General features: G+C 49.2%; 1 protein-coding gene across 3 annotated transcripts in view; it reads left to right on the top strand.

Annotated features, from left to right (window-relative positions):
* Positions 1-24,086, top strand: part of ADARB1 (adenosine deaminase RNA specific B1) — a 117,379-nt gene that overhangs the window by 60,692 nt on the left and 32,601 nt on the right. For all 3 annotated transcript variants that reach the window (XR_006732766.1, XM_045540835.1, XM_045540834.1), the window contains exons 2-7: positions 3,926-4,000; positions 7,848-8,779; positions 13,321-13,435; positions 15,415-15,583; positions 16,229-16,377; positions 17,479-17,647. Coding sequence is in view for 2 of the 3 variants with exons in the window: in XM_045540835.1 (XP_045396791.1) it covers positions 3,973-4,000; positions 7,848-8,779; positions 13,321-13,435; positions 15,415-15,583; positions 16,229-16,377; positions 17,479-17,647 (1,562 nt within the window). In the remaining variant the exon portion in view is untranslated. The remainder of the gene's footprint in view (positions 1-3,925; positions 4,001-7,847; positions 8,780-13,320; positions 13,436-15,414; positions 15,584-16,228; positions 16,378-17,478; positions 17,648-24,086) is intronic.

Raw genomic sequence — 24,086 nt, forward strand, 5'->3', positions numbered from 1 at the left:
AACACGAACACACACCATCATTTCTCCGGGACACACGCCTGCTCGTACAATTGCCGCGTCAGACAGTGGTGGCAGGTTTTGTGTTTAAGGCACCGCCAGGTTGTTCTCCAGAGCGGCTGCCCGTTTTGCATTCCTGCCAGCGACGTCTGGGAGAGCCAGTTTCTCCACGTCCTTGCCAGCATTCGAGGTGGTCACTGTTTTACTTTGAGCTGTGCGTTCTCAGAGCTGCATGTTCTCAGAGGTGCCTTCCAGCTGCGCTTCCCTAGGGCTGGTGTCACTGACTGTCTTTCACATGCTGATTTCCATCTGTGTGTGTCCTCTTTGGTGCAATGGCTCCTCTGTTTTTAAATTGGATTGTTTGTTTATTTTACTATTGAGTTTTGAGAATTTCTCATATATTCTGTTCATTGGATGTGTGGTTTTCAGATATTCTCTCCTTGTCTGTAACTTGTTTTTTCATCTTTTTGACGGGATCTTTTGCAGAGCAAAAGTTTTTAACTCCCAGTGTGTCCATCTTTTCTTTCAGGGATCGAGTCTGAGCAACCCTTTGCCAGGCCCTAGATCCTGAGGATTTTCTCCTGTGGCTTTTCTAAAAGTTTCACAGTTTTATGTTTTTCATGGAAGCCTTGATCCATTTTGAGTGAGTCCTGGTCACGGTTCGCACTGCCACCCGTGTACCTGGTTGCTGTGGCCGCCATCCCTCCCGCGGGGCTGCGGCTGTGTTGCCGGGTTCTCTGTTCTGCCCTGTTGCCACCTGTGTGTCGGTCCCCAGCCAGCACCATCCTGTCTCACTGCCGGGAGCTGTACAGCAGGGGCGGAAGTCAGACGGGTTCCTCCCTGTTATTCTTTTTGCGAAGGCTGCTCTAAATCTCTCTCGGGTCATTCTCACGTCTCTGCATCTCCGAGTTGGCACCTGTTCTCTGTCCTTTTTCATGCAGTTTGAGATCTCCTGGCTCTTGGTATGACAAGAGATTTTTTTTTGATTGGAACCTGCTCACGTGACATCATGAGACTCTGACTCTGACGCAAACCCTCTGCGTGAGCCCCTTTCCCACACAGCTCTCACTCCTGCCGGGAGGGGGAGGGCCAGGCTCCGCCAGCCTTCCTGTGGGGGGGCCATGACCTCATTTTGCGGTGTGGGAAGGGCCTGCAGGATGAGCCGTGGCTCCCCACCGGCCTTGTCTGAACCCACACCAGCACGGGGACTCTGGGGGTCCTGCCAGCCGGCGTGGGTGGGGCCAAGGCCCTTGCGTGCTGCTTGGCTGGAGCGGAACAGCTCTCGGCTAGAGGGTCCCGTCTTGCTGGGCGCCTTCCCTGGTCCCTTGGCCAGAGAGAGCAGCCACTGTTGGGGCTCTTTGGTCTGTGCCTATTGGTGTTCTGGGTTCTAGCTTCTTCCGCTCCAAGTCAGACATAGGAGGCAAAAGAGAGGGAGGGTCATTCCTCGGGTCCCAGGGTCCCTGGCTGCTCTCCTGCTCTGCCCCTGTTCAGGCTTCTCAGGGTGGTTTTATATGTGAGATCCAGGGTTCTCGCTGTTCTTACTGGGAGGAAAAGGGAAAAGTACATCGTCTCCACCTTCCCACTGGGAAGTCCCTTCTGCCTGTTTCAGCCAGTCTTCTGTTGAGCCCTTCAGGCAGGTTTCTGTCATTTCCTGAGTCTGTGGTCAGGGTTTCTCAGAAGTGCCTGTGATCGCCTTGTCTGCACACTCCCGTGCTTCCGACTCTCTGCTTTCCCATCTTCATGGTACGCCCAGGTCTGACCTCCGTCCGAGGCTCCGTTTAGCAATCATGTCCCCATTTCTCTGACCTGACCCCACCAGCCAAGAGGCCCCTGAGAGACCCACACCCCCTGCTGAGGGCATCTGCCCTGCACACGTGGGCCTTGCGCTTTGGCTCACATCCCACCTCCCATTCTAGATCGCACTTCAGTCGCTTTTGTTCAAAACTTGCCATGATGCACCAGGCTTAGTGGCTCACGCCTGTGGTCCCAGCACCTTGGGAGGCTGAGGCAGGAGGATCGCTTGAGCCCAGGAGTTGGAGGCTGCAGTGAGCTGTGATCACACCACTGCACTCCAGCCTGGGCAATAAAGTGAGACTCCATCTCTTAAAATAAACAAAATAAAACTTTCCATAATGGAAATATTAAAACTTATACGAATAGGGAATTATACAATGAACCCACACAGCCCTCAGCCAGGTTCAATAATTACCAGCCACCTGGATTCCCTCTTCTTTGTTCCTACCACGCTGAGTATTCTGAAGTAAATTTCAGATATTATCCTTTCATCTGTAAATACTTCAGTACCCAGCACTAAAAGTTAACTACCATTTCTATACCTAAAGTAATTAACAATAATTCCTTAATATAACCAACTATCCAGGCAATATTTACATTTAAATTTCACAATTGTAGAATCTTCCTGATTTGTTTTAGGTTCTTGTATTATCCAGCACTATGTTTTTCACATAATTCTCTGAAAATATGTCTTAAAGTAATTAATGAATATAAAATAATAACACTTTTAAACTACCTGGAAAACATTTTTTAATCTCTGTTCTAAATAGAAACTCATTTAACTTTTAGCAACAAATTTGCCAGAAAGGTAGTGATATTAAAAGTTATTAACAAATGATTATCATGTAAACTATATATATTTTAGGTACATGATATATGAGATATATATAAGATATACATGTTTTAGTACTATTTTCTAAAAGCAATGAATTTGGCTTTTAATGATTTATAATGTACATTTTTTGTATACAAAGCAATATGTGGTTACAAAATTTGCAAATCTCTTTTTCCTCAATTGCAGTTTGATGGGATTCTTTATTATAGATCACATATTAGTGCAATCTTGGAAAGTATATCTATAATATTTAGGAAGAGGAAACTCAAATTTGTTAATAATTAGAAACTGGAATAATTATTCTTTGAGGATTTCCTGTGGTTTCTCCTGCCAACAAATAATATGTTATACATGGCTGAGAAATTAAATTAAATGTAACAACTATATGCATTTTAGTCTCATCTGTACGCGATGCTATTCAAGACGACAGTGAAGTAGTCAAGGGAAATGCTGAGGGTGCTGGTTCCCGGTGTGTGGCTTTATTTTACAACCCAAACCGAGAGTCTGCCTGGAACCAAGATGAGAAGGCAGGCAGACGAGAGCCCCGTTTGAGTTCTGTCCTTGTCTGTCGGGTGTGTTGCGTCTCCAAACCATCCTGTAGGAGAGATCTTCCTAAGATGTAAACGTCACCACCTTTGTTCCCAGTCAGAGCTCTTTGTGGCCCTCCGTTCCCCAGAATCAAGCCCACCCTCCTCAGAGCAGCCTGGGGCTCTGGCACAGCCCAAGACCTCCCTTGCTGTGACCCTGTCCACCTCGTCACCGCTCACACGGGAGAGTCCCCATCAGGAGTTCTTTGCTGCTCTGTAACCTGCCAGCAAGGAGTGTTCTGTCCCAAGTGGCAGACCTAACTTCTCTAACAAGACCTAAATTCCTTTTTTTTTTCAGACAGAGTCTCGCTGTCACCCAGGCTAGACTGCAATGGTGTCATCACAGCTCACTGCAACCTCCAACTCCTGGGCTCAAGCGATCCTCCCGTCTCAGCCTCCCGAGGAGCTGGGACTACAGGCGAGCGCCGCTTTGCCTGGCTAATTTTTTTTTTTCTATTTTTAGTAGAAACAGGGTCTCGCTCTTGCTCAGGCTGGCCTCAAACTCCTGAGCTCGAGCGATCCTCCCGCCTCGGCCTCCCAGAGTGCCGGGATCACAGGCCTGAGCCACCGCGCCCGGCCAAGACCTAAGTTCTTGTTTCGTGATTTTTTCCTTTAGTCTGTAATAGCGCTGTGATCGTTTCCCCAGAGCAGACTGACCGCATGCTGCCCACGTCCCGGGAGCACTAAATGCTATTTTCTTGCTGTCTTTCAGACACAAACAGTCTCCGCCGGTCAAGAAACCCTCCAGCGTCTTTTGCCATGGAGTTGGAAGATGAAGAAAACATGAGTAAGATCTAGGCCTATCATGTAGTATCAAATGGCTAATCTTCTGTTAAAATTTTGGTGTTTTTGCAAGTTGATTAATGAGGCCGATTCAGGCAAATCGGCGCTTTTTCTCGTGGTGTGCGCTCACCGACATGTCGCGATGCTGGTTCTCTGCAGTGGGGGTTGGCGTCCGCCGTGGGCGTTTCCCGACAGCCGCATGGCCAGGTTTTCCATTCCTCCCGATCCGCGCAGGCCGTCGCTTGTTCTCTCTGGAGCATGCCTCTGGGCGTGTGTCTCATGCAGCTGTGTGGCTTCCTGTGAAGTCATGTCATTCATGGCTGGTTCTCAGAGTAATGCTCTGAATTGTCACCCGTGCAAACCGAAGATAACCTTCGAGACTGGTTCAAATACGCAGTCATCTGGAATAATCGTATAGAAATATTTCCCTTCAAATACAGTAGAGTCTCTGCATTTTGAGGGAAGGGGGTTCACACGTGTCTGTTAAGTTTCCAAAGATACTAAGGAGACTCGGGGCTGGCGTAAGCAGAGCTCACGAGGGGCCTTTGTCCTCTCCATGCCGTCCTCGGTGGGGCTGAGGGGTTGGAGAGCCCCGGGGCTCAGCAGCCTTTTCCTCTCAGCATTGTTCTCTATTGAAAGTTCAGCGAACACACCTGTCTCTTCTATTTTATCTTCAATCCCAGAGAGCAGTACGTTCAAATAAAGTTTCAGTGCCTCCACAGCAGCTGGGAGAGCTTAGTGGGGAAGTTACAAGGAAGACATCACATTTCTAACTAATACGTGTATGTATTTATATTCTTACTTGTCTCGAGGAAGAACATGCAGCTCTCGGTGACACTGGGAGTGATTGTTGATCGTTACAACTTAGCTCAGCGCATTTCCCTGTGGCTTCACCCAGAACGAAGCACCTGAGGTCTCGGAATGGCGCTTGTGCACCACACAAATCAAACCGTGGCCCAGGGAAGCGTCGCTGTGTTGTGTTGCTGCTCCTTGTTTGCTGTGGGTGCTGTGGACGGGGCTGGGCCTCTGTTCTGTGCACTGAGCAGTAAATGTCCCTGCAGCTGAAGTCGGTGGTCGTGGGGCGTGAGGGTTGACAGCTCAGCAAGGGCTGTCTGGAGCCGTGTGACCGAGGCTCACCTTACTCTGCCCATGTGTGTGCTTCCCGTGGCTGCTGCTGGCGGTTTTCTCAACAGTCCTGCTCTTGAGATCATTGTAAAATCCAGCCTCATGTTTCGCTGGGCAGTTGCTCTCACCATTTCCATTTTTGCCACAGTTTTTAAGAGAGAGATTATGCCCACACTCCTCATTTTAGAAATTGTGACCTTCGCTTGGCCCATTTAATTTCCACCCACCCCCCCACCCCCGAACAGCATGTGCAGGCGTCCCCGGGTGTCCCCCCCCCCCCGAACAACCTGTGCAGGCGTCCCCGGGTGTCCCCCCCGAACAGCCTGTGCTGGTATCCCCAGGTGTCCCCCCGAACAGCATGTGCAGGTGTTCCCGAGTGTCCCACCTGAACAGCGTGGCAGGCATCCCAGGGCCTCCTCTGTGTCGGGAGTGGACTGTAGTGCGTGGCCACAGTCCTCCCGTGTCGGCAGAAACATTATGTCATGTAGCTTTATATAATGAGCCCTAAACTGATCCTGTGACAACGGCGTGATAAGGAACCCTCCTGAATAATTTTCCTGGAAAGATAAGCTGCTGGTTCTAGTGCCAAAACTTTGACATGCCAGTCCTGTATGTTCTGTCGTGATTGATACTCACATTTATGAAATATAGCAGCATGATCTGTGAACAGAACGCATATGTTTAAGAGGCTTTGAGATTGTGGGGTGTCTTTCTCTAATTTTAATGTTTCATTTTCCTTTATATAGTAGCACTGTTAATAGACGGTGTGAGCAGAACTCAGTGTCTCTCAAGTGAACAAGAATTTAGAATGTATATGATCTGTGTTGTGGAAAGTATATTTTTCTTATAATGTCAAGATTACTTGTCAGTCCGATACTGGTTATTTTATTTCTGAAAGCATGTGGTTGTTTCAGAGGTTATAAATATTTGATTAAATGCATGTCAGAATACATTTATAATGATCTGATTTTCTGTCTTGATAATTGTTTAATAACAAATGTAAGCAATGATGTGGTGTGTAATGCTCTTGCACAGTTTATTAACCTCTCAATTCCATCTTGGCTCTGCTCTTTTTAACCTTTTGTTCCCTTTGAGCACCGAAAGGAGTAACCTACCGAGCTTTTGCTGGAGGATGTTGTAAATGAAAATTTAGTGTCCATTCCGTCAGCTTTGCCAACTGGGGGAAGTGGTGTGTGAGGGGCGTTTGGAGACAGAACCTGCAGAGGAAGTTTGTAGACCCCTAATCTCTGCCACAGCTCGGCACTGGTTTTCTCAGGGGCCGTGTCCAAACCAGGCTCAGTCTCAGCTGAGCCATAGCCCTGGAGTTAGAGGTCGTTATCCGGGCAGATTGGCAGCCCGTGGCCGGGGCTTTGCTACACAAACCTTCCCAAGGTGGAGCTAATGGATATTCTCACGGTTTTTTCAGTTTGCGTAGCATAGTGAGAATCTACTTTTACATTATGTAGTCGAAACAGACCCCAAAGCCCCCATACTGGGGCATTGTGAATTGGTTTACAGTCTTAAAAATATTTTGGTTACTTAAAAAATTTATGGTGGATTTTCGGAAGCCAGCGGTAGAGATCTTTAAATGCATCCACACCATCAACCTGGCACCACCCTGCAATTGCTACTCCTGGGCACCACGCACCAGGTGGCCTGAGAAACTAACCACGATAAAAAAGAACGATTTCCTCTTACCTTTTTTAAAAAGCTTGATGCACTTAGTGGGAGGAGTGAACCCTTTTTTATTCCCCTTTTTAAAATCAAAATCGTGTTTATTTTGCCATGCACTTTTAGAATCCTAAACTTATCTTTCTTTATTAATTTTAAGTCTAAAACTACCTTTAAAAAGTAGGATAAACAAATTATTCCGAAAACTCATCAAATAATTATTTTTTAAAAAGACAAAATTGCCAGATAGTATATTTATGAAGTTAAGATGTGGTAGCTAGTCTGCAGCTTCAATGTTATATCTTGTTCTTATATACTTTTCTTATCGTGGAATGTATTAAGGATTCAGATTTAATTAATCCCCAAATGAAAATGAGTACTAGAAATAAAGCCATATCCCCCAAAAATAATTTCTAAAAAGCCATAATACTTTTTACAATTATATAAGCAGTTTTTCATAAACTTAATAATTAAGAATAATCACACATTTTTATTGAATATTTTAAACCTGAAAAGCAAATTAACTTACGAATGCATGTTTTTAAATTGTTTCCTCTTCTGAGAGGTGCTGCAGTTTAAAACTTATAAATAGTATGATGATAAATGACAATGAAAAGGAGGAAAGTGCTAAAATAAAATGTATATTTGTCCATATTCTAATATTAAGTTATCATTTTGTTACATTTATTAATGTAAGGTCTTTCTGGATTCACTTATCCCACATCTTGACAAGCTTGAAAGAGTATTTCTAGGTGCTTAAGAATATTCTCAGTAGAAAAAAATTATTTAAAGATGTCACCGTTTAATGCAAAAGCCGTTGGTGGCACCAACAGAAATGGTATTAGCCATTAATAAGTACAATGTCAAAGTACCTGTTTCGGCTGAGGTGATAGTTGTTTGGCTAAATTATAGCTCTTCTCGTTTACACCAGGAATAAAACTTAAAAGCACACATCACTTGACCAGTTACAAAGAGAGATAAAGGAATCTATAAATTTTGCATTTACAAGGTCCTGCAACGAAGGCATTGTAAGTTACTCTTTCTGGGCACCGCAGGTTCCAGCAGCACCGACGTTAAGGAAAACCGTAATCTGGACAACGTGCCCCCCAAGGATGGCAGCACCCCGGGGCCTGGCGAGGGCACCCAGCTCTCCAACGGGGGTGGCGGCACCAGCAGGAAGCGGCCCCTGGAGGAGGGCAACAACGGCCACTCCAAGTACCGCCTGAAGAAACGGAGGAAAACCCCGGGGCCCGTCCTCCCCAAGAACGCCCTGATGCAGCTCAACGAGATCAAGCCGGGTCTGCAGTACACGCTGCTGTCCCAGACGGGGCCCGTGCACGCGCCCCTGTTCGTCATGTCTGTGGAAGTGAACGGGCAGGTCTTTGAGGGCTCTGGCCCCACAAAGAAAAAGGCAAAACTCCACGCCGCCGAGAAGGCCCTGCGGTCGTTCGTGCAGTTTCCCAACGCGTCCGAGGCCCACCTGGCCATGGGGCGGACCCTGTCTGTCAACACGGACTTCACGTCCGACCAGGCCGACTTCCCGGACACGCTCTTCAACGGCTTCGAGACTCCGGACAAGTCGGAGCCGCCCTTTTACGTGGGCTCCAACGGGGACGACTCCTTCAGCTCCAGCGGGGACCTCAGCCTGTCGGCGTCCCCGGTGCCCGCCAACCTCGCCCAGCCTCCCCTCCCCGTCCTGCCGCCGTTCCCGCCCCCCAGCGGGAAGAACCCGGTGATGATCTTGAACGAGCTGCGCCCGGGACTGAAGTACGACTTCCTCTCGGAGAGCGGCGAGAGCCACGCCAAGAGCTTCGTCATGTCTGTGGTCGTGGACGGGCAGTTCTTTGAGGGCTCGGGGAGGAACAAGAAGCTTGCCAAGGCCCGGGCCGCACAGTCTGCCCTGGCCACCGTGTTTAATTTGCACTTGGACCAAACGCCGTCTCGCCAGCCCATCCCCAGCGAGGGCCTGCAGCTGCACTTGCCACAGGTGAGGAGAACGCGGCCGCCACAGCACGTGGTGTCGCTCTTGGTGGCGCTTTGTACGCGTTTGATTGTCACTGTCACTGTTGGCTTTCCACCTTAACGTCACTCTGTCCTCACCAGGAGCAGTTGCTGGTAAGTCTGGCTGCCAGGACCACGTGGTCGGCAAGGCGCCCGAGCAGCCTCCAGTGCATGCCGGGGCCCTCGCGGGGCCGGGGCGGGTGGGGGACAGCCGGGGCCCCATGCACCGGGCAGTGCTGACCCCACAGTCGCAGTTCCCTCCCCAGGCAGCCCTGCCGTGGCGACCCCATCCCATAGCAAGCCTCTGTCAGGAGACGGGGTGAGCCCCAGTCAGAGGCCTCACCCGGGAATCTCACGTAGGGCACCAGTGAGCCGTCCCGTCTGGGTCCGGGTGGTGGGTGGCCTCTTGGCTCCAGCCTGCCTGGCTGATAGCTGTTGTTCCTCAGGCCAGCTGTTGTTCCTCAGGCCAGAGCCCGGCCAAGCAGAGGACGCGCCAACCAGTAGTGGGCAGGTGTCAGAGGGCAGGCGGGTGGGAGGGCCCCTCAGTACGTGCTCCAGCACCTGCCAGGCGCCTGGGAGTCTCTGCACTTTGGATTTCCTGTGTGGGGTCCCGGTGGGTTCCCCTAGCCGGGCTGCAGGTGGGCAGCCAGGTGGGCTCCCCCAGCCGGACTGCAGTGGGCAGCCAGGTGGGTTCCCCCAGCCGGACTGCAGTGGGCAGCCAGGTGGGCTCCCCCAGCCGGGCTGCAGGTGGGCAGCCAGGTGGGCTCCCCCAGCCGGGCTGCAGGTGGGCAGCCAGGTGGGCTCCCCCAGCCGGGCTGCAGGTGGGCAGCCAGGTGAGCTCCCCCAGCCGGACTGCAGTGGGCAGCCAGGTCGGCTCCCCCAGCCGGACTGCAGTGGGCAGCCAGGTGGGCTCCCCCAGCCGGGCTGTGATGGGCAGCCAGGTGGGTTCCCCTAGCCGGGCTGCAGGTGGGCAGCCAGGTGAGCTCCCCCAGCCGGACTGCAGTGGGCAGCCAGGTGGGCTCCCCCAGCCGGACTGCAGGTGGGCAGCCAGGTGGGCTCCCCCAGCTGGGCTGCAGATGGGCAGCCAGGTGGGTTCCCCTAGCCGGGCTGCAGGTGGGCAGCCAGGTGGGTTCCCCTAGCCGGGCTGCAGGTGGGCAGCCAGGTGGGCTCCCCCAGCCGGGCTGCGATGGGCAGCGAGGTGGGCTCCCCCAGCCGGGCTGCAGTGGGCAGTCAGGTGGGCTCCCCCAGCCGGGCTGCAGTGGGCAGTCAGGTGGGCTCCCCCAGCCGGTCTGCGATGGGCAGCCAGGTGAGCTCCCCCAGCCAGGCTGCAGGTGGGCAGCCAGGTGGGCTCTCCCAGCTGGGCTGCGATGGGCAGCGAGGTGGGCTCCCCCAGCCGGGCTGCAGGTGGGCAGTGAGGTGGGCTCCCCCAGCCGGGCTGCAGTGGGCAGTCAGGTGGGCTCCCCCAGCCGGTCTGCGATGGGCAGCCAGGTGGGCTCCCCCAGCCAGGCTGCAGTGGGCAGCCGCTGTTCAGTCTGGTCTTGCCCCCGCCCCGTGAGATAAGGGGAAAGAAAGGGAAAGAGTCAGGTGGGCTCAGAGTGGCTTCTCTGGACGAGGAAGAGTAAAGAAAATAGCATTTAGTTCTCGTCTCTGAGTCCTAGAGCTCTCTGATTAGTATTGCTTCTTTTCTTGGAAATCCAAACTTCTGCTGGTCTATTGTAAAAATTATTCTTTGACCCTCTTCTTTATTTATTCCTTCATGTCAAAATGTCATTCACTTTGAAGATAACACATATACTGCCTTTGACCAGAATGAATGAGGGACTCCACACGGATTGACAGGGTGGCTGTGTTCTCTCGGGAGCACCCAGTGGGGGCCGTGAGGGTTCCTCTCTGGCCTTTGGGCACGATGAGAGCAACCTCTGTGCAGCTGTAGTCTGGGACGACCAGTAGTGCTCAGTTTTAGAAGAAATTTATTTTATTTTGCCTAAAGCAACCGAATGCAACATCAGTATAAAGCAATACAGTCAAAGTATTTTGCTGACTTTTTTGATGAACCAAATACTTGCTTCCCTTAAAACCTCTTGTTAACATTGTTCATGAGAATTTAGTCCATATATCATGTCACAAACCAGTGGCACTACATCTCATGTGATTTCTCATTTTCAGGGTTACTATTTGCTAAAATATTTCAGCCTAAGTTCAAATTATTGTCTGATGTGACTTGTCTTCTCTTAGTGTTGACAGAGTGGCAAACGGGACCCCGAAGTCACATCAGATGCAGGGGCTCCGCAGTGCAGCCTGTGGGCAGTGTCAGCCCTGCTGTGCGGGCTCGGCCTCCCGAGATGCGGGGGGAGCCCTGGGGGGCCCTGCTGGGCTCCATCCTGTGGGGGTGTGGGATGGGCAGGGGCCGTCCCAGCCCCACCTGGCACCATCTTCGTCTGGGTTAGTCTAGAACCACTGGGGCTCCCGGGGAGTGGAGCTGAGATTCCCCCAGTCCCTGCCGCAGTGGCCCCCATGGCCCCTGTGTCCTTGGAGCCCCCAGGTAGCTCACGTGTCCCTTGGAAGACCTGGGGTGGCCTTCCCAGAATCGGTCCTTATGGCCTTACTGCTGGCTCCATTGTCTTTCCACTGGAAATTTCAAGATGTATGTCCCAGGGAAGGTGAAAAAACCTACCTGTCTTCCCAGAGCAACCCTCGAAGGACTTAGACATCCCTGGCCTGGAGATTTTTTGCCTTCATGTTCGTAGTGGCATGAGGGGACCTATAAAAACAGGCACTCTGGCCACATGACAACGGCCGTGTGCTCTGTCCCAGCGAGCCCAGCGCTGGGAAGGGCTTTTCCCGTCCCTGTGTGTCCTTGCGGGGAAGCGGTGCTGCCCAGGACTGCGTGTGCACCGGTTTGACTTTAAGAACAAGTTGTTTTTGTTGTTTTATCCCCCCTGAAACTGAGAGGGAGTCGCTTCATGCGCCACACGGAATTAGAGGGGCTTTGAGAGCTGCCCCTGTGCGGTGGATGCCCGCCCCTGGCCGGCGTTGGCACGAGCGCCGCACCCTGATCCGGGTCTCCCTGAACTCTTTGGTGAAACTTTTTCACCTTTCTCTGAAACTTGGAGACGTGCCTAACTTTACACGTAACCGCAACTTTGTTTCCTCCGGCCCGTCCCTCACCTCTCACCACGTTTCTGTGTGAATTCGAACCATCGTCCTTTACCTCCAGGCCCGGCCACGTGGCGTTCGCCCGTCCGCGGTTCTGCGCACAGGCACCTGCTCCCTGCACAGCCAGTGCCCCTGCCCGGGTGTCCCCATCTGCTCCCAGGTGTTCTGTCTTGCGCTGTCCTCGGGACTCACTGGTGTTTGCTGGCTCAGTGACAGGAGGACAACGTCCTGACAGCTGTGTTTTCTCCATAAGCCATCACTTAGGATGAATGACCTTTCTGTTCATTTTGGGAAGCATTTTGTTAAGGGCCACCCTGGGGACAGTAGTTTTGCCTGGTGGCCGTTGGTTGTCCAGACAGGTGTAAGATTGGTGGGACGCAGGTTGAAACTGGCTCTTAACACACACCTCTCAGCAGACATGGTTTCCCGCTACATCCAGTGAGCCGTAGAGATAAGACCACGTCCACAGTCTAACAGATGTGCTCCTGAGAGGCTCTCCCCTGGGTCATGTGATCTGCTGACACAGCTGTTCAGGTGCTGCAAACATGGCGTTTAACACCTTCCCTCAAAGCATCAGCCTCTGGTGCATTCGAGCATCCCGCAGTCTGAGCGGGAAGTGCCCCTCCGAGCTCTGAGCCGCGGCTGGTCCTGAGCCAGCGAGCGGAGCCAGGAGACTCCATGCGTGGAGGCTGAGATAACCGGGAAACGTCTCTACCTGGCACCTTTGCGAGGGAGGTGCTGGGCCCAGCCTAGGCTCTTCCACCTGCTCGCACCTTCTCATTGCCCCCTTTGCCCGCCATCTTGCGTGTCACCCGGTGTGCCCGGCCTTGTGCGGCCCCCGAGCCACACCACGTGTGGGTGTGGGAGAGGGTGAAAGAGGGGCCTTCCCTGGCTCCACAGTCCTGCCCTAAGCAGGTGTCACTGAGAGAGGCGCCCGCCAGAGAGCAGCAGCGGGTGGGCACGGTGCGGGCACTCTCACCCTGTGCCTCGGTTTCCTCCTGGGGACAGGGCTGGTGTTGTGAGAATCAGAGGGACGACGTGTGTGTGGGCCTCACGCTCCGTGGGTGTCGGCTCCCACGAGGGCATGTCGAAAGGTGCGCAGCCATGGTCTGGTGCGACCCTCGGGCATCGGTTTCCAAGGAATGTTTTGGAGGATGTGAGTGTACACGCACACACACATGCGCACACACATGCAAGCACACACACACACACACACACACACGTTTGACAGATTCACCTGTGTGGTTTCCCAGATTAGAAGCAGTTGGTAAATGTCACTGTGTGGAGCAGTGTGTGGTGACATTCGGAGGGGTCAGCCCTGCTCCAGGCGCCGGTGGGTCCCTAACCCTCGTGTCTCTGCTCCCCTCCCAGGTGCTGGCCGACGCTGTCTCTCGCCTGGTCCTGGGTAAGTTTGGTGACCTGACTGACAACTTCTCCTCCCCTCACGCTCGCAGAAAAGTGCTCGCAGGAGTCGTCATGACGACAGGTGAGCATGTTGGTGTCGTGTGTCACCCGTGTGCGTCCGTGTTTACCAACTGTGAAATGCCATCTGTGAGAACCGCTCAGACACATCAACCGGAGGTGGTTTTTCTTCTTTTTCTTCAAAATGTCGGCCATATGCAAATGTGGGAACTTCACTTACAAACCTTTTTGTCCCCTAAGTGTTCATCTTTTTACCCTAGGTTTGTTTCATTTGGAGACAGCATACCATATTCATATTTGATGTCCCTCATCTCTGTCATGCGCAAGGCCTCGATCTGCTCCAGCAAACGGCAGGAGACCCACTAATCCTGCTTTATTGAAACTAGCATGTGTCTGATCTACCACCTCACTCTTGAGGCTGCCAGATGAGTTTCTGAGTGACTGTTGGGGGGGAGAGAGGAAGGTCATACAAGAGAGAAAATCCCTGGGAAAAAGCACAGTTTAGGCAGAAGAAACCCCATGAAATTTGTCTAGAAGTCCCAGTAGCAAAAGGAATCCCGGAGCCCTCTTCCCACAGCCCGGGGGTGAGAGCGCTCACTGCGTCTCAGCGGGCAGCTCCCAGGACAGGGAAACCACAGCCCTGCCGCACCTGGCTCCCTGCGGTGGGGGACGCCTGTCACATGGTTCCTCTCTGCTCCTGGGAAGCTGGGAACGGTTTGTCTGTCCACACCTGCCAGCCAGGGAGGAATCTCCAGGTCCCCATGTGAGTGACCCTGTTGTCCTTCCTGAGCCAGCACACCTGCCAGCTTGTGGAAAGGGTGTGAGTCCGTGACCCTTGGCCTGGACGGGCCACGCGGTGTCCTAGGAAGCACGGCTGCTGCTTCAGTGGCCCTGGCTGCCGTGCCGGGCCATGCTCGCTCTGACGCAGCTGGGAGCGTGTGGGGCAGAGGAAGTACCCTCTCTTCTGATACCTGTATTCTCCTCCCTCTTGAGCTCCCTCCACGGCCATCCTTTACAACTCGGGACACCTCACCCCCTGAGTTGAGTTCTCTAAGTCAGGTTCTTGCGTCCTTGGGCCACGTGAGTGAGCGAGCTGGTCAAATTCTTTTACCCAGTTGTTTAACCACCTTCTGGGAGCAGTTTGCATTTCAGTGTGTATTCCACTCTAGACTGTTTGCCCAAAGCCGGCATTCCCACGTGAAGCCAGGCCTGTGTAGCAAGCTCCCGGAGTCAGGTGCCAGCCCCAGATGCGGGTTCCGGTGCTCGCGCCCGCTGAGTGGCCTGGGCAGGTTGTGAGCCCTGGGCCCCAGTTCACGCATCTGTCATGTGAGACGGCAGTAGCATGCGCCTCAGAGGATGTCGTGGGAAGGCAACAAGGACAATTTTCCTAACGTCCCTGCGTCCCTGGTGGGTGCTGTCACTCGCGTGCTCAGCATCCACTCAGCTGTGGGGAGCGCGAGCCAGCTCTCAGGTGCCCTTCAGGGCCCGCGGCGTGTCTCTGCCCGTGGTCTGCTCGCCAGTCCGTCCGGGTGGCCCCGCGTGGACGTTCCCCACTGCTATGTCTCACTCCTGGTGCGGGAAGCAGACGGATCACTAAGGAAGACGTGGCCACTTCGTCCCGTTTTCCCTCCCGTTTCTCTGGTGCCACTGGGCCGACCCTTCCCGGCCCTTCAGCGCTTTGGTGTTTGACGTCAAGGCCGGTTACAGACCAGGGAGTCGGCCTTGACATAGCGTTTCCTGCCCGTGCCGGTGGGGAATGTTCAAGAAAAGACCTTGTTGCATTCCAGAGGAAATAACTTCTCAAGTTTAGAACCTGTACACTCAATAGTGGGGAAGGTCAGCTTCCCAGAAATGTCCCCCGTGTCCCTAGCAAAAGGTTATTTGTGGTGCGCAGCTGTGCCCAGTGAGAACACGCGTGAAGACGGGCTTGCGAGGTCCGGGGAGCCCTGGGAGGGTGAGTCGCTGAGCGAACGTGCCAGCCCCGGGAGCACGGTCGGCAGGCATCACCGCGAGTCACAGAAAATAATCTCTGTTGCTTTCCAGGCACCGACGTCAAAGACGCCAAGGTGATAAGTGTCTCCACGGGAACGAAGTGCATTAACGGAGAATACATGAGCGATCGCGGCCTTGCTCTGAACGACTGCCATGCAGAAATAATCTCCCGGAGGTCCCTGCTTAGGTTTCTGTACACGCAACTTGAGCTTTACCTAAAGTAAGTTTCGTAAGAAAGTAAAGGAAGCTATTATTAAAAATATTCTTTTCTTATTATAATATGAAACATTGCAAAACCTTCCATTGTTTGCATAATCACCGAAAAATTCTAAAAATAATAACTTTATCAGTAACAATAAGATTGAATCCCATTTTTCCCATAATGCTCAAGCTATGAAATAGACTTGACTAAATTATGACACACACGCACACACACGCACACACACATATGGACATACGTGGACATGAATTTTAAGTCTTTGTTGCAGACCACGTGATTTTGTTTTATGCAGTGTAAATATAAACAGAAATTCCAAACTAGACCAAAAGATGGTCATTTTTACGCTAGTCACTGTTTCTGGAAAGAGCTAATCATGTGCCTGATTTTCTCTACAAAGCTGTTTCTTACATGTGGCCTTTCTGTTCTGAGGTCGTAAATGAGAAGAAGAGGCTACTCACATTTCGATGGCATGGCCATTACTGGGTGGACAAGAACTACATTAATTACTACAAATATATAAAATAGAAATTCCAGTTACCTTTCCCTTGTTGAAAATATTGGCCTCTGAAAATCGTTTGTGACTGTGATAGACTGATTGACTGTGTATAGCTTTAAATGTTACTTTTGCAACTTTTTTCCTTTCAGTAACAAAGATGATCAAAAAAGATCCATCTTTCAGAAATCTGAGCGAGGCGGGTTTAAACTGAAGGAGAACGTTCAGTTCCATCTGTACATCAGCACCTCTCCCTGCGGGGATGCCAGAATCTTCTCACCACATGAGCCAGTCCTGGAAGGTATGAGACTACATTTTTCAACAATGGAGAGTTTCTCAAGTAGATTGATCACTATGTAGCAACAGGTAAAATAACAAACCTACATTAGTACCCTCTTCTCTTTCTTTTTTTTTTTTTTTTAAGTTTAGCCTTGGTTGTGGATCTAATAGGAGTCTCTATAAATCATGGAGTTTTTTCTTTACAATTAATAATTTAATTAGAAAACTTTAATGAATGAAAAATGCTAATTCTAATTAACCAAGTAATTAAAATAGAGTGAGGGTATTAGATCAATATTGTATCTCTATTTAAATTTGGATGATAAATGTCTCTGTGTCGGAGGTGTATTGCTCCTCCGTGTTCCCGATGAATTGTCGTTTACTAACGTGTGATTACGCTGTTTGGCTGATGCTCCAGAGGCAGGTAGACGCTGATGAAAAGCAAGGTGCCACTGCGGTCGCATTCTGTCCTGTCCCTCCTTGCACACAAGTTAGCGCTTCTGTGTTTCAGTGGTGTGTGCACACCCCGTGCCCAAGCTTAAGCAGCATTTATCTCAAACAGAAGGAACGTCTGCTTATGCTGTTTCCCGTGGTTATAAAAGCAACACATACTCACTGTGGAAAATTGCTAAATATTTATAAAACATGAGAACATTAAAATCACCCATATTCATATCATCTAGGCGTAATCACTACAGATGTTTTAGTATCCTTCTCATGGGTTTACTTCTGCATCTGTCTAGGTTTATTTTTGAAATTCTAAAAATACAAGGGAAAAAAATATAACTAACACCCAAATAGCCATCACTCAGAATTAGCAAGTGTTAGCATCTGGTCCTGTTGCTTCAGCCCCTTTTTAATGATAGAAATAAATCATTTCAGTTAAAATGGAAACCCCTGTTCCCCCAACCCCCAAGGAGACCACTTTTGTGAATTTGGTTTGTTTTGTAGCCTTCCCACCCAGTGTCATATACTTACATCGTATGTGTATTTTGTATGCACAGGATACACGTAGGCATGTACATGCATAAACTGTGTTGTAAATGCACAGGGCATTGTTAGGTGTGCTTTTCAGTGAATTGAGTAGATGTTTGCTGTCTGTGGGTTGCCCTCCTTCCTCTAGAACCAGCAGACAGACATCCAAACCGCAAAGCAAGAGGACAGCTTCGGACCAAAATAGAATCCGGGGAGGGGACGATCCCGGTGCGATCCAACGCCAGCATCCAGACGTGGGACGGGGTGCTGCAGGGGGAGAGGCTGCTCACCATGTCCTGCAGCGACAAGATAGCACGGTAAGGCGGGTGGGGCGCAACCCAGGGCACCTCCCTGCACGCGGGACTCACTCATTCCGTTTCTCAACTTCCCTTTTGGCTTTTGTCCCCATTCCCTACTCAGGTGTTGCACGTGTTCTTTGAAGGACTGAGGTTCTAAACATGTGGGCCCCCCAGGAGCGAATAGAGGTGGGGCCTTCATGCGGGGGCGTCAGACTTCTTTCCCTGCCAATCCTTTAAAACAAGTGTCCAGCTTCTGTCACGTGTGTTTGTACGGGGCTTCTAGGTTAAACTGGCGCATCTAACGTGCTACAGGCTCTGACATGTTAGAACTATTTGCTTCCCCTCAATACCAGTAGATGCGACTTGCATGGTCATAGTCACCATTCCGTTAACATTTGGGGGAATTGATATTGACATTTTAAAAATCACGTAAAACCCGTCACAGACGCTGAGTCCCAAGCACAGAGAGCAGCCCGGCCGTCCCATGCCCGGCGGTGGGTCAGGCTTAAATCAGGGGCTCTGCAAACACTTCTCTGGCTAGCGTGTGCCGAAACATTCCTCTCTCAGAAGCCTGTATCCAGATCAGATTTTAGAAAACCTTTCATTTTTTCAGATGCTGGTATTAGTTCCAGTAGCTCTTCTTTGTTGTTTTTAAACCTAATGTTTATTTGAAGAAAAAAAAAAGTAACGTGAGCCAATGGGACAAAGCATTAGTGGTACAGAAGCACACGGAATAAAGATCCCTCCTCAGAACCGCGGCGGTGGCCATGGCGACAGGTCTGGACCGCCCGTCCAGAAGTTATGGACACCGACACATGCGTGTGTGCGCACACATGTTCCACGCGTGTGAGAGCCTTCTGTGCTGTGTTATTTAACAGGTCCTGGACGGGAACCCCAGGCACAGGGAGCTGGATCGATCACACGTTGGGGCCCCTGGGATGTGTTAGCTTACTGTGTTTTTGTGTGTGTGTATTCCTGAAAAATACACAGTAGTGTTACTTTGAGGTGTTTCTGTACATGTTGTTAATTTACAGAAATGGCATAGTGCTGTAAATGCCATTCTGTTTCTTACGTTTTCATTCAACCCTGCGTTTCTGAAACTGTCCCCAGTGCTCTGGCAGACAGCCAGGTCACTGCTGCTGCCTTCCGCACACCCCTCGTGGTCCCGGGCCGTTCCTCCATCCGGAGCCCTGGGGTCTCCTGTGCCACTCTTCCCACGTGGCCCTGCATGTCCTCACGCACCGCACAGGGGACCTTTGCTGGAGTTTCTTGGGCGTATGTTCAGGAGCTGCACGCATGACAACGTCACAAAGTGATACTGGGTCGCACCCCAGACTGGTACCACCAGTGTGCCGGATTAGTTTCTCCCGTAGTTTGTAAACGGGTATCTTGTGGTCTCAGTTTGCATCTCTCTTACCACCGGGATGGTGAGCATCTCTTCAGTTACGTATTAGCTACTCGTCTTGTCTTTCCCCTTCCCTGAATACCCAAGTTGTGTCCTTTGCCCGCTGGTCTTTTAGATCTCGTAGCGTTTTCTTTTCACTGGCAGAGCTCCTTTTATGGTTTATAGTGAGAAGGTTCCGTGTCTTCGCCAAGTCCTTCCCCTGAGTGGTCTTGTCACCCTGTCAAGATCACTTGACCACGCACACCAGGGTTTATTTCTGGGCTGTCTGCTCGATTCCATTGCTCTACGTGTCTCTATGCCAGTGTCACGCTGTTCTGATGACTGCAGCTTTGTAATATGTTTTGAAATCAGGAAGTATGAAATCTCCTACTTTCTTCTTCTTTTTCAAAATTGTTTTGGCTATCCAGGGTACCCTGAAATTTCATGTAAATTTTGGGGTAGATTTTTCTGCATAAAGTGCCACTGTTCATTTCATAGGGATGGTGTTGAATCTATAGATTGCTTTGGTTAGTGTGGGCATCGTAACAATATTAAGTCTTCCGACTCATGAACATGGGATATATTTCCGTTTATTTTTACCTCTTTCATTTCTTTTAGCAATATTTTGTAGTTTTTATTGTACAAGCCTTTCACTTCCTTGCTTAGATTTACTTAGATTTATGCATTTTATTCTTTTTGATGGTATGATAAACAGAATTGTTTTCTTAATTTCCTGTTCAGATTGTTTGTTGTTAGTGTGTAGAAATGTAATTGATTTTTATGTCTTGATTTTATAATCTATCCTGTAACTTTGCTGAATTTGTTGATTAGTTCTAACAGGTTTGGGGGGGGACATCTTTAGGGTTTTCTGTATAAAATCATGTCATGTGCAAACAGATAAAATTTTATGTCTTCCTTTCCATTTTGAATGCCTTTTATATGTTTTCCATGCCTAAATACTCTGGCTGGAACTTCTAATACTATGTTGAATGCAAGTGTCGGGAGTGGACCTCCTTGACTTGTTCCTGATCTTTTTTTTTTTTGGAGACAGAGTCTGGCTCTGTTGCCCAGGCTGGAGTGCTGTGGTATCTCACGGCTCGCTGCAGCCTCAAGGTCCTGGGCTCAAGTGACCCTCCTGCCTCAGCCTCCCACAGTGCTGGGACTACATGTGTGAGCCTCCACACCTGGCCTCTTCCTGATCTTAAAGCAACAGTTTTCAGTCTTTCACCCTTGAGTACAATGTTAGCTGTTGGCCTTTCATAAACTGCCTTTATTATGCTGAAGTAGTTCCTTTCTGTTTCTAGTCTGTCAAATGTATTTGTCATGAAAGAGTGTTGAATCTTGTCAAATGCTTTTTCTGCCTCAGCTGAGATGACCTTGTGGTTTTGTCCTTCATTCTGTGAATATGTTGTATTATATTGACTGGTTTTCGTATGTTGAACCATCGTTGGGTTCCAGGAATAAATCCCACCTGGTCATGGTGTATGATCTTTTTAATGTGCTATTGCATTCGGCTTGCTAGTATTTTGTTGAGTATTTCTGCATTAATATTCATCAGCAATAACGGTCTATGGTTTTCTTGCGGTGTCTTTGTCTGGCTTTGATATTAGGGTAATGCTGGCATCATAGAAAGAGCTTGGAAATCTTATCTCCTCTTCCATTTTTTGAGTTTTGGGAGGATTGGTTTTAATTATTCTTATGTCTGGTAGGATTCTCTAGTGCTGCAGTCCACAACTCCCAGGCTGCAGACCGGTGCCGGTCGCTGGCATGTTAGGAACCGGGCAGCGCAGCAGGGGGTGAGCGGAGGGTGAGCAAGGGAAGCTTCATCTGTAGTTGCAGGCGCTCATCACCACACAAGCCCCGCCTCCTGTCAGATCAGTGGCAGCACTGGATTCTCACAGGACCTTGAACCCTACCGTGAACTGCACATGCGAGGGATCTAGGTTGTGCCCTCCTTGTGAGAATCTAATGTCTGATGGTCTGAGGTGGAGCTGAGGTGATGCTAGCCCCGGGGAGCGGCTGCAAATACAGATTATCATCGGCAGAGAGGTCTGACTGCACAGTAAATGTGACGCACTGGAATCATCCCGAAACCGTCCCCCCTCCTCCCCCGACCCAGTCCATGGAAAAATTGTCTTCAACGAAGGGACCACTGCTCAAGTGAAGCCATCTGGTCCTGGGCTTTTTTTTTGTTGGGAGGTTCTTCATTACTGACTCAGTGTCCTTACTCACTCATGGTCTGTTTCAGTTTTCTATTTCTTCATGACTCCATCTTGGTAAGTTTTGTGTTTCCAGGAATTTATCCGTTTCGTCTAGGTTTTCCAGCTTGGTGCTGTGCAGTTATTCACAGTGTTCTGATGCTTCCTGTTTCTGTGGCATCGGCTGCAATAGTCCTTCTCTCATGTCTGATGTTAGTTATTTGAGTCGTCTCTGTATTTTCTTAGTTAATCTAGTAGAGGTTTGCAATGTTGATATTTTTGAAAAACAAACTGTTAGTTTCATTGTTTTTTTTTCTAATTTTCTATTTTCTATTTATGTCTACTCTCATTTCTTTATGCTGTATTTGGATTTAGTTTGTTCTTTTTCTAGTTTCTTAAGTTATAAAGTTAGGTTGTTGATTTAAGATCTTTCTTGTTGTTTAATGTCTGCATGTATAGCCATAACTCCCCTCTCAGCACTGCTTTGCCGCACCCCTAAGTTCCGGCATTTCCCTCATTGGTTGTGTGAGGGGTGTTGCTTAACTCCCATGTATTTGCACATGGTCCAGTTTTACTCTACTGTGATTGGAAGAAACACTTTGTATAGTTTCAATTTTCTTGAATTCATTAAGGCTTGTTTTGTGGCCTGATGTGTGACCTGCCCTGGAGAATGGTCTGCGTGACTTGGGAAGAATGTGTGTTCTGTGCTGTTGCATGGACGTTCTGCGTGTCGTGAGGTCCAGTCGGTCTAAGACGTTGCTCGAGTCCTCTGTTTCCTTTTCAGTCTTCTCTCTCGTTGTTCTATCCATTATTCAAAGTGGGACATTGAAGTTTTCTACTGTTAGGGTGTTGCTGTATATTTCTTCCTTCAATTCTGTCAAAATTTGCTTCACATAGTTGGGAGCTATAACATTTGGTGCGTAAATACTTACAATTCTTATATTTTCTTGGTGAATTAACCCTTTTATCATATAATGTCTTTACTTGTCTCTTATAAAAGTTTTCATTTAAACTCCCTTTTGTCTGACATCAGTGTGGTTACTCCTGCTATCATTTGGTTGCCGTTTTCATGGGACATCTTCTGCTGTCCTTTCACTTCAGCCTGTGTGTGTCCTTACATCCAAAACGAGTCTCTTATGGATGGTTTATGGTTAGATCCTGTTTTTTTTTTAATCCATTCAGCCAATCTATGTCTTTTGATTGGGGAGTTTAATCCATTGACATTTGAAGTGATTACTAATAGGGAAGACTTACTCTTGCCATTTTGTTGTTTCCTGTGTCTGGCACCTTTTGTTTGTCCCTCCTTTACCCTCTTACTGCCTTGCTTTGTGTCTTTTTGATTTTTTTTTTGTAATGATAGGATTCTCATTTCTTTTGATGTATATTCTACAGATATTTTCTTTGTAGTTACCGTTGCAATTACATAAACCATCTTAAAATTATAGAATTCTATTTTAAACTGGTAACAACTTAACTTCAATTATCTATTAAAACTCCTTCATAGCCCCACCCCTTCACGCGTTGTTATTGTGGTCACAGGTGCATCTTTATCTATTGTATACCCACGAATACAGATCTATAGTTTTCTGTGTTTTTATCATTTAAATTCTGTGCATCAAAACTACAGCAGTGCAGGGTACGGCATTTGTCCATGTCCTTGCCTTTGCAGGAGAACTTTGTATTTTCGTACAGCTTAGTGTTGCTCTCCACTGTCCTTTCGTTTTTCAACTTGAAGGACTCCCTTTAGCATTTCTTGTAAAGTGGGTCTAGTGGTAATGAACTCTCCACTTTTGTTATCTGGGAAAGTCTCACTTTTTTCTTCATTTTTGAAGGACATCATCACCAGATGAAGTATTCTCGGCTAACAGGGCTTTTTCCCTTCAGCACCTGCAATATGTCACCCACTCCTTCCTGGCTTATGAAGTTCCCGCTGAGAAGGCTGCTTGTGATCTTACAATGCTCCCATGTATGTGACCGATGGCTCCTCACTTGCTGCTTTTAAAATTCTGTCTTCTTTTGGCTTTAGACTGTTCAATTGAAATGTGACTTGCTGCTATTCTCCTTGGATTTATCCTAATTGCAGTTCATTGAGCTTGAATCTGTATAGTTCATTTCTTTCCTGGATTTGGGGAGCTTTTTAGCCATTATTTCCTCCAAGAAGCTCTTAGCCCTTTTCTGTCCCTCTTTTCCTCCGGGTATTCCTGTCTGCCTGCTCGATGGTGCTCCACAAGCTCCTCAAGCTCTCGCCGCTTCTCATTCTTCCCTCTGTTTACTCCTCTGACTCTGACGCCAAGTGACCTGTCATCAAGTTCACTGATTCTTTCTTCTACGTGATTAAGTCTTGTACCCCTCTAGTGAATTTTTCAGTTCAGTTATTGTATTTTTCAGGTCCAGAATTTCTGTTTGGTTCTTTTTTATAGTTCTGTCTCTTTGTTGGTATTCTCATCTTGTTCATGCAGAATTTTCCTGATTTTGTTTAGTTGTCTGTGTTCCCTTTTAGCTCATTAAGTATCTTTATGACAGTTATTTTAAGTTCTTTGTCAGACAGTTCATAGATCTGCATTTCCTTAGGCTCAATTTCTAGAAGTTTATATTTGTTCGTTTGAAGGGCTATGTTTCGCTGCCCTTTGTAGCCTTGTGAACTGTTTCGCTGGGATTTTGGCATCTGAAAGCAGCAGCTCCCTGTCTTTGTGTGCTGCTCGGTGCAGAGGTGGCCCTTCGCCGCTCGCTGGCTGGGGCTCCCAGGGCCTCTCAAGCTTTGTCCAGTTTCTTGTTCCCCCGATATCTGCCCGGAGAACTGTAGCTCTTTCGTGCTGTTTGCCTGTTTTCAAAGGCTCCCAGGCCGTGGCAGCAGTCCCGTCACCGCTCTGAGTCA

This window comes from Lemur catta, chromosome 1 (genome assembly GCF_020740605.2).
Source record: "Lemur catta isolate mLemCat1 chromosome 1, mLemCat1.pri, whole genome shotgun sequence".
NCBI lineage: Eukaryota > Metazoa > Chordata > Mammalia > Primates > Lemuridae > Lemur > Lemur catta.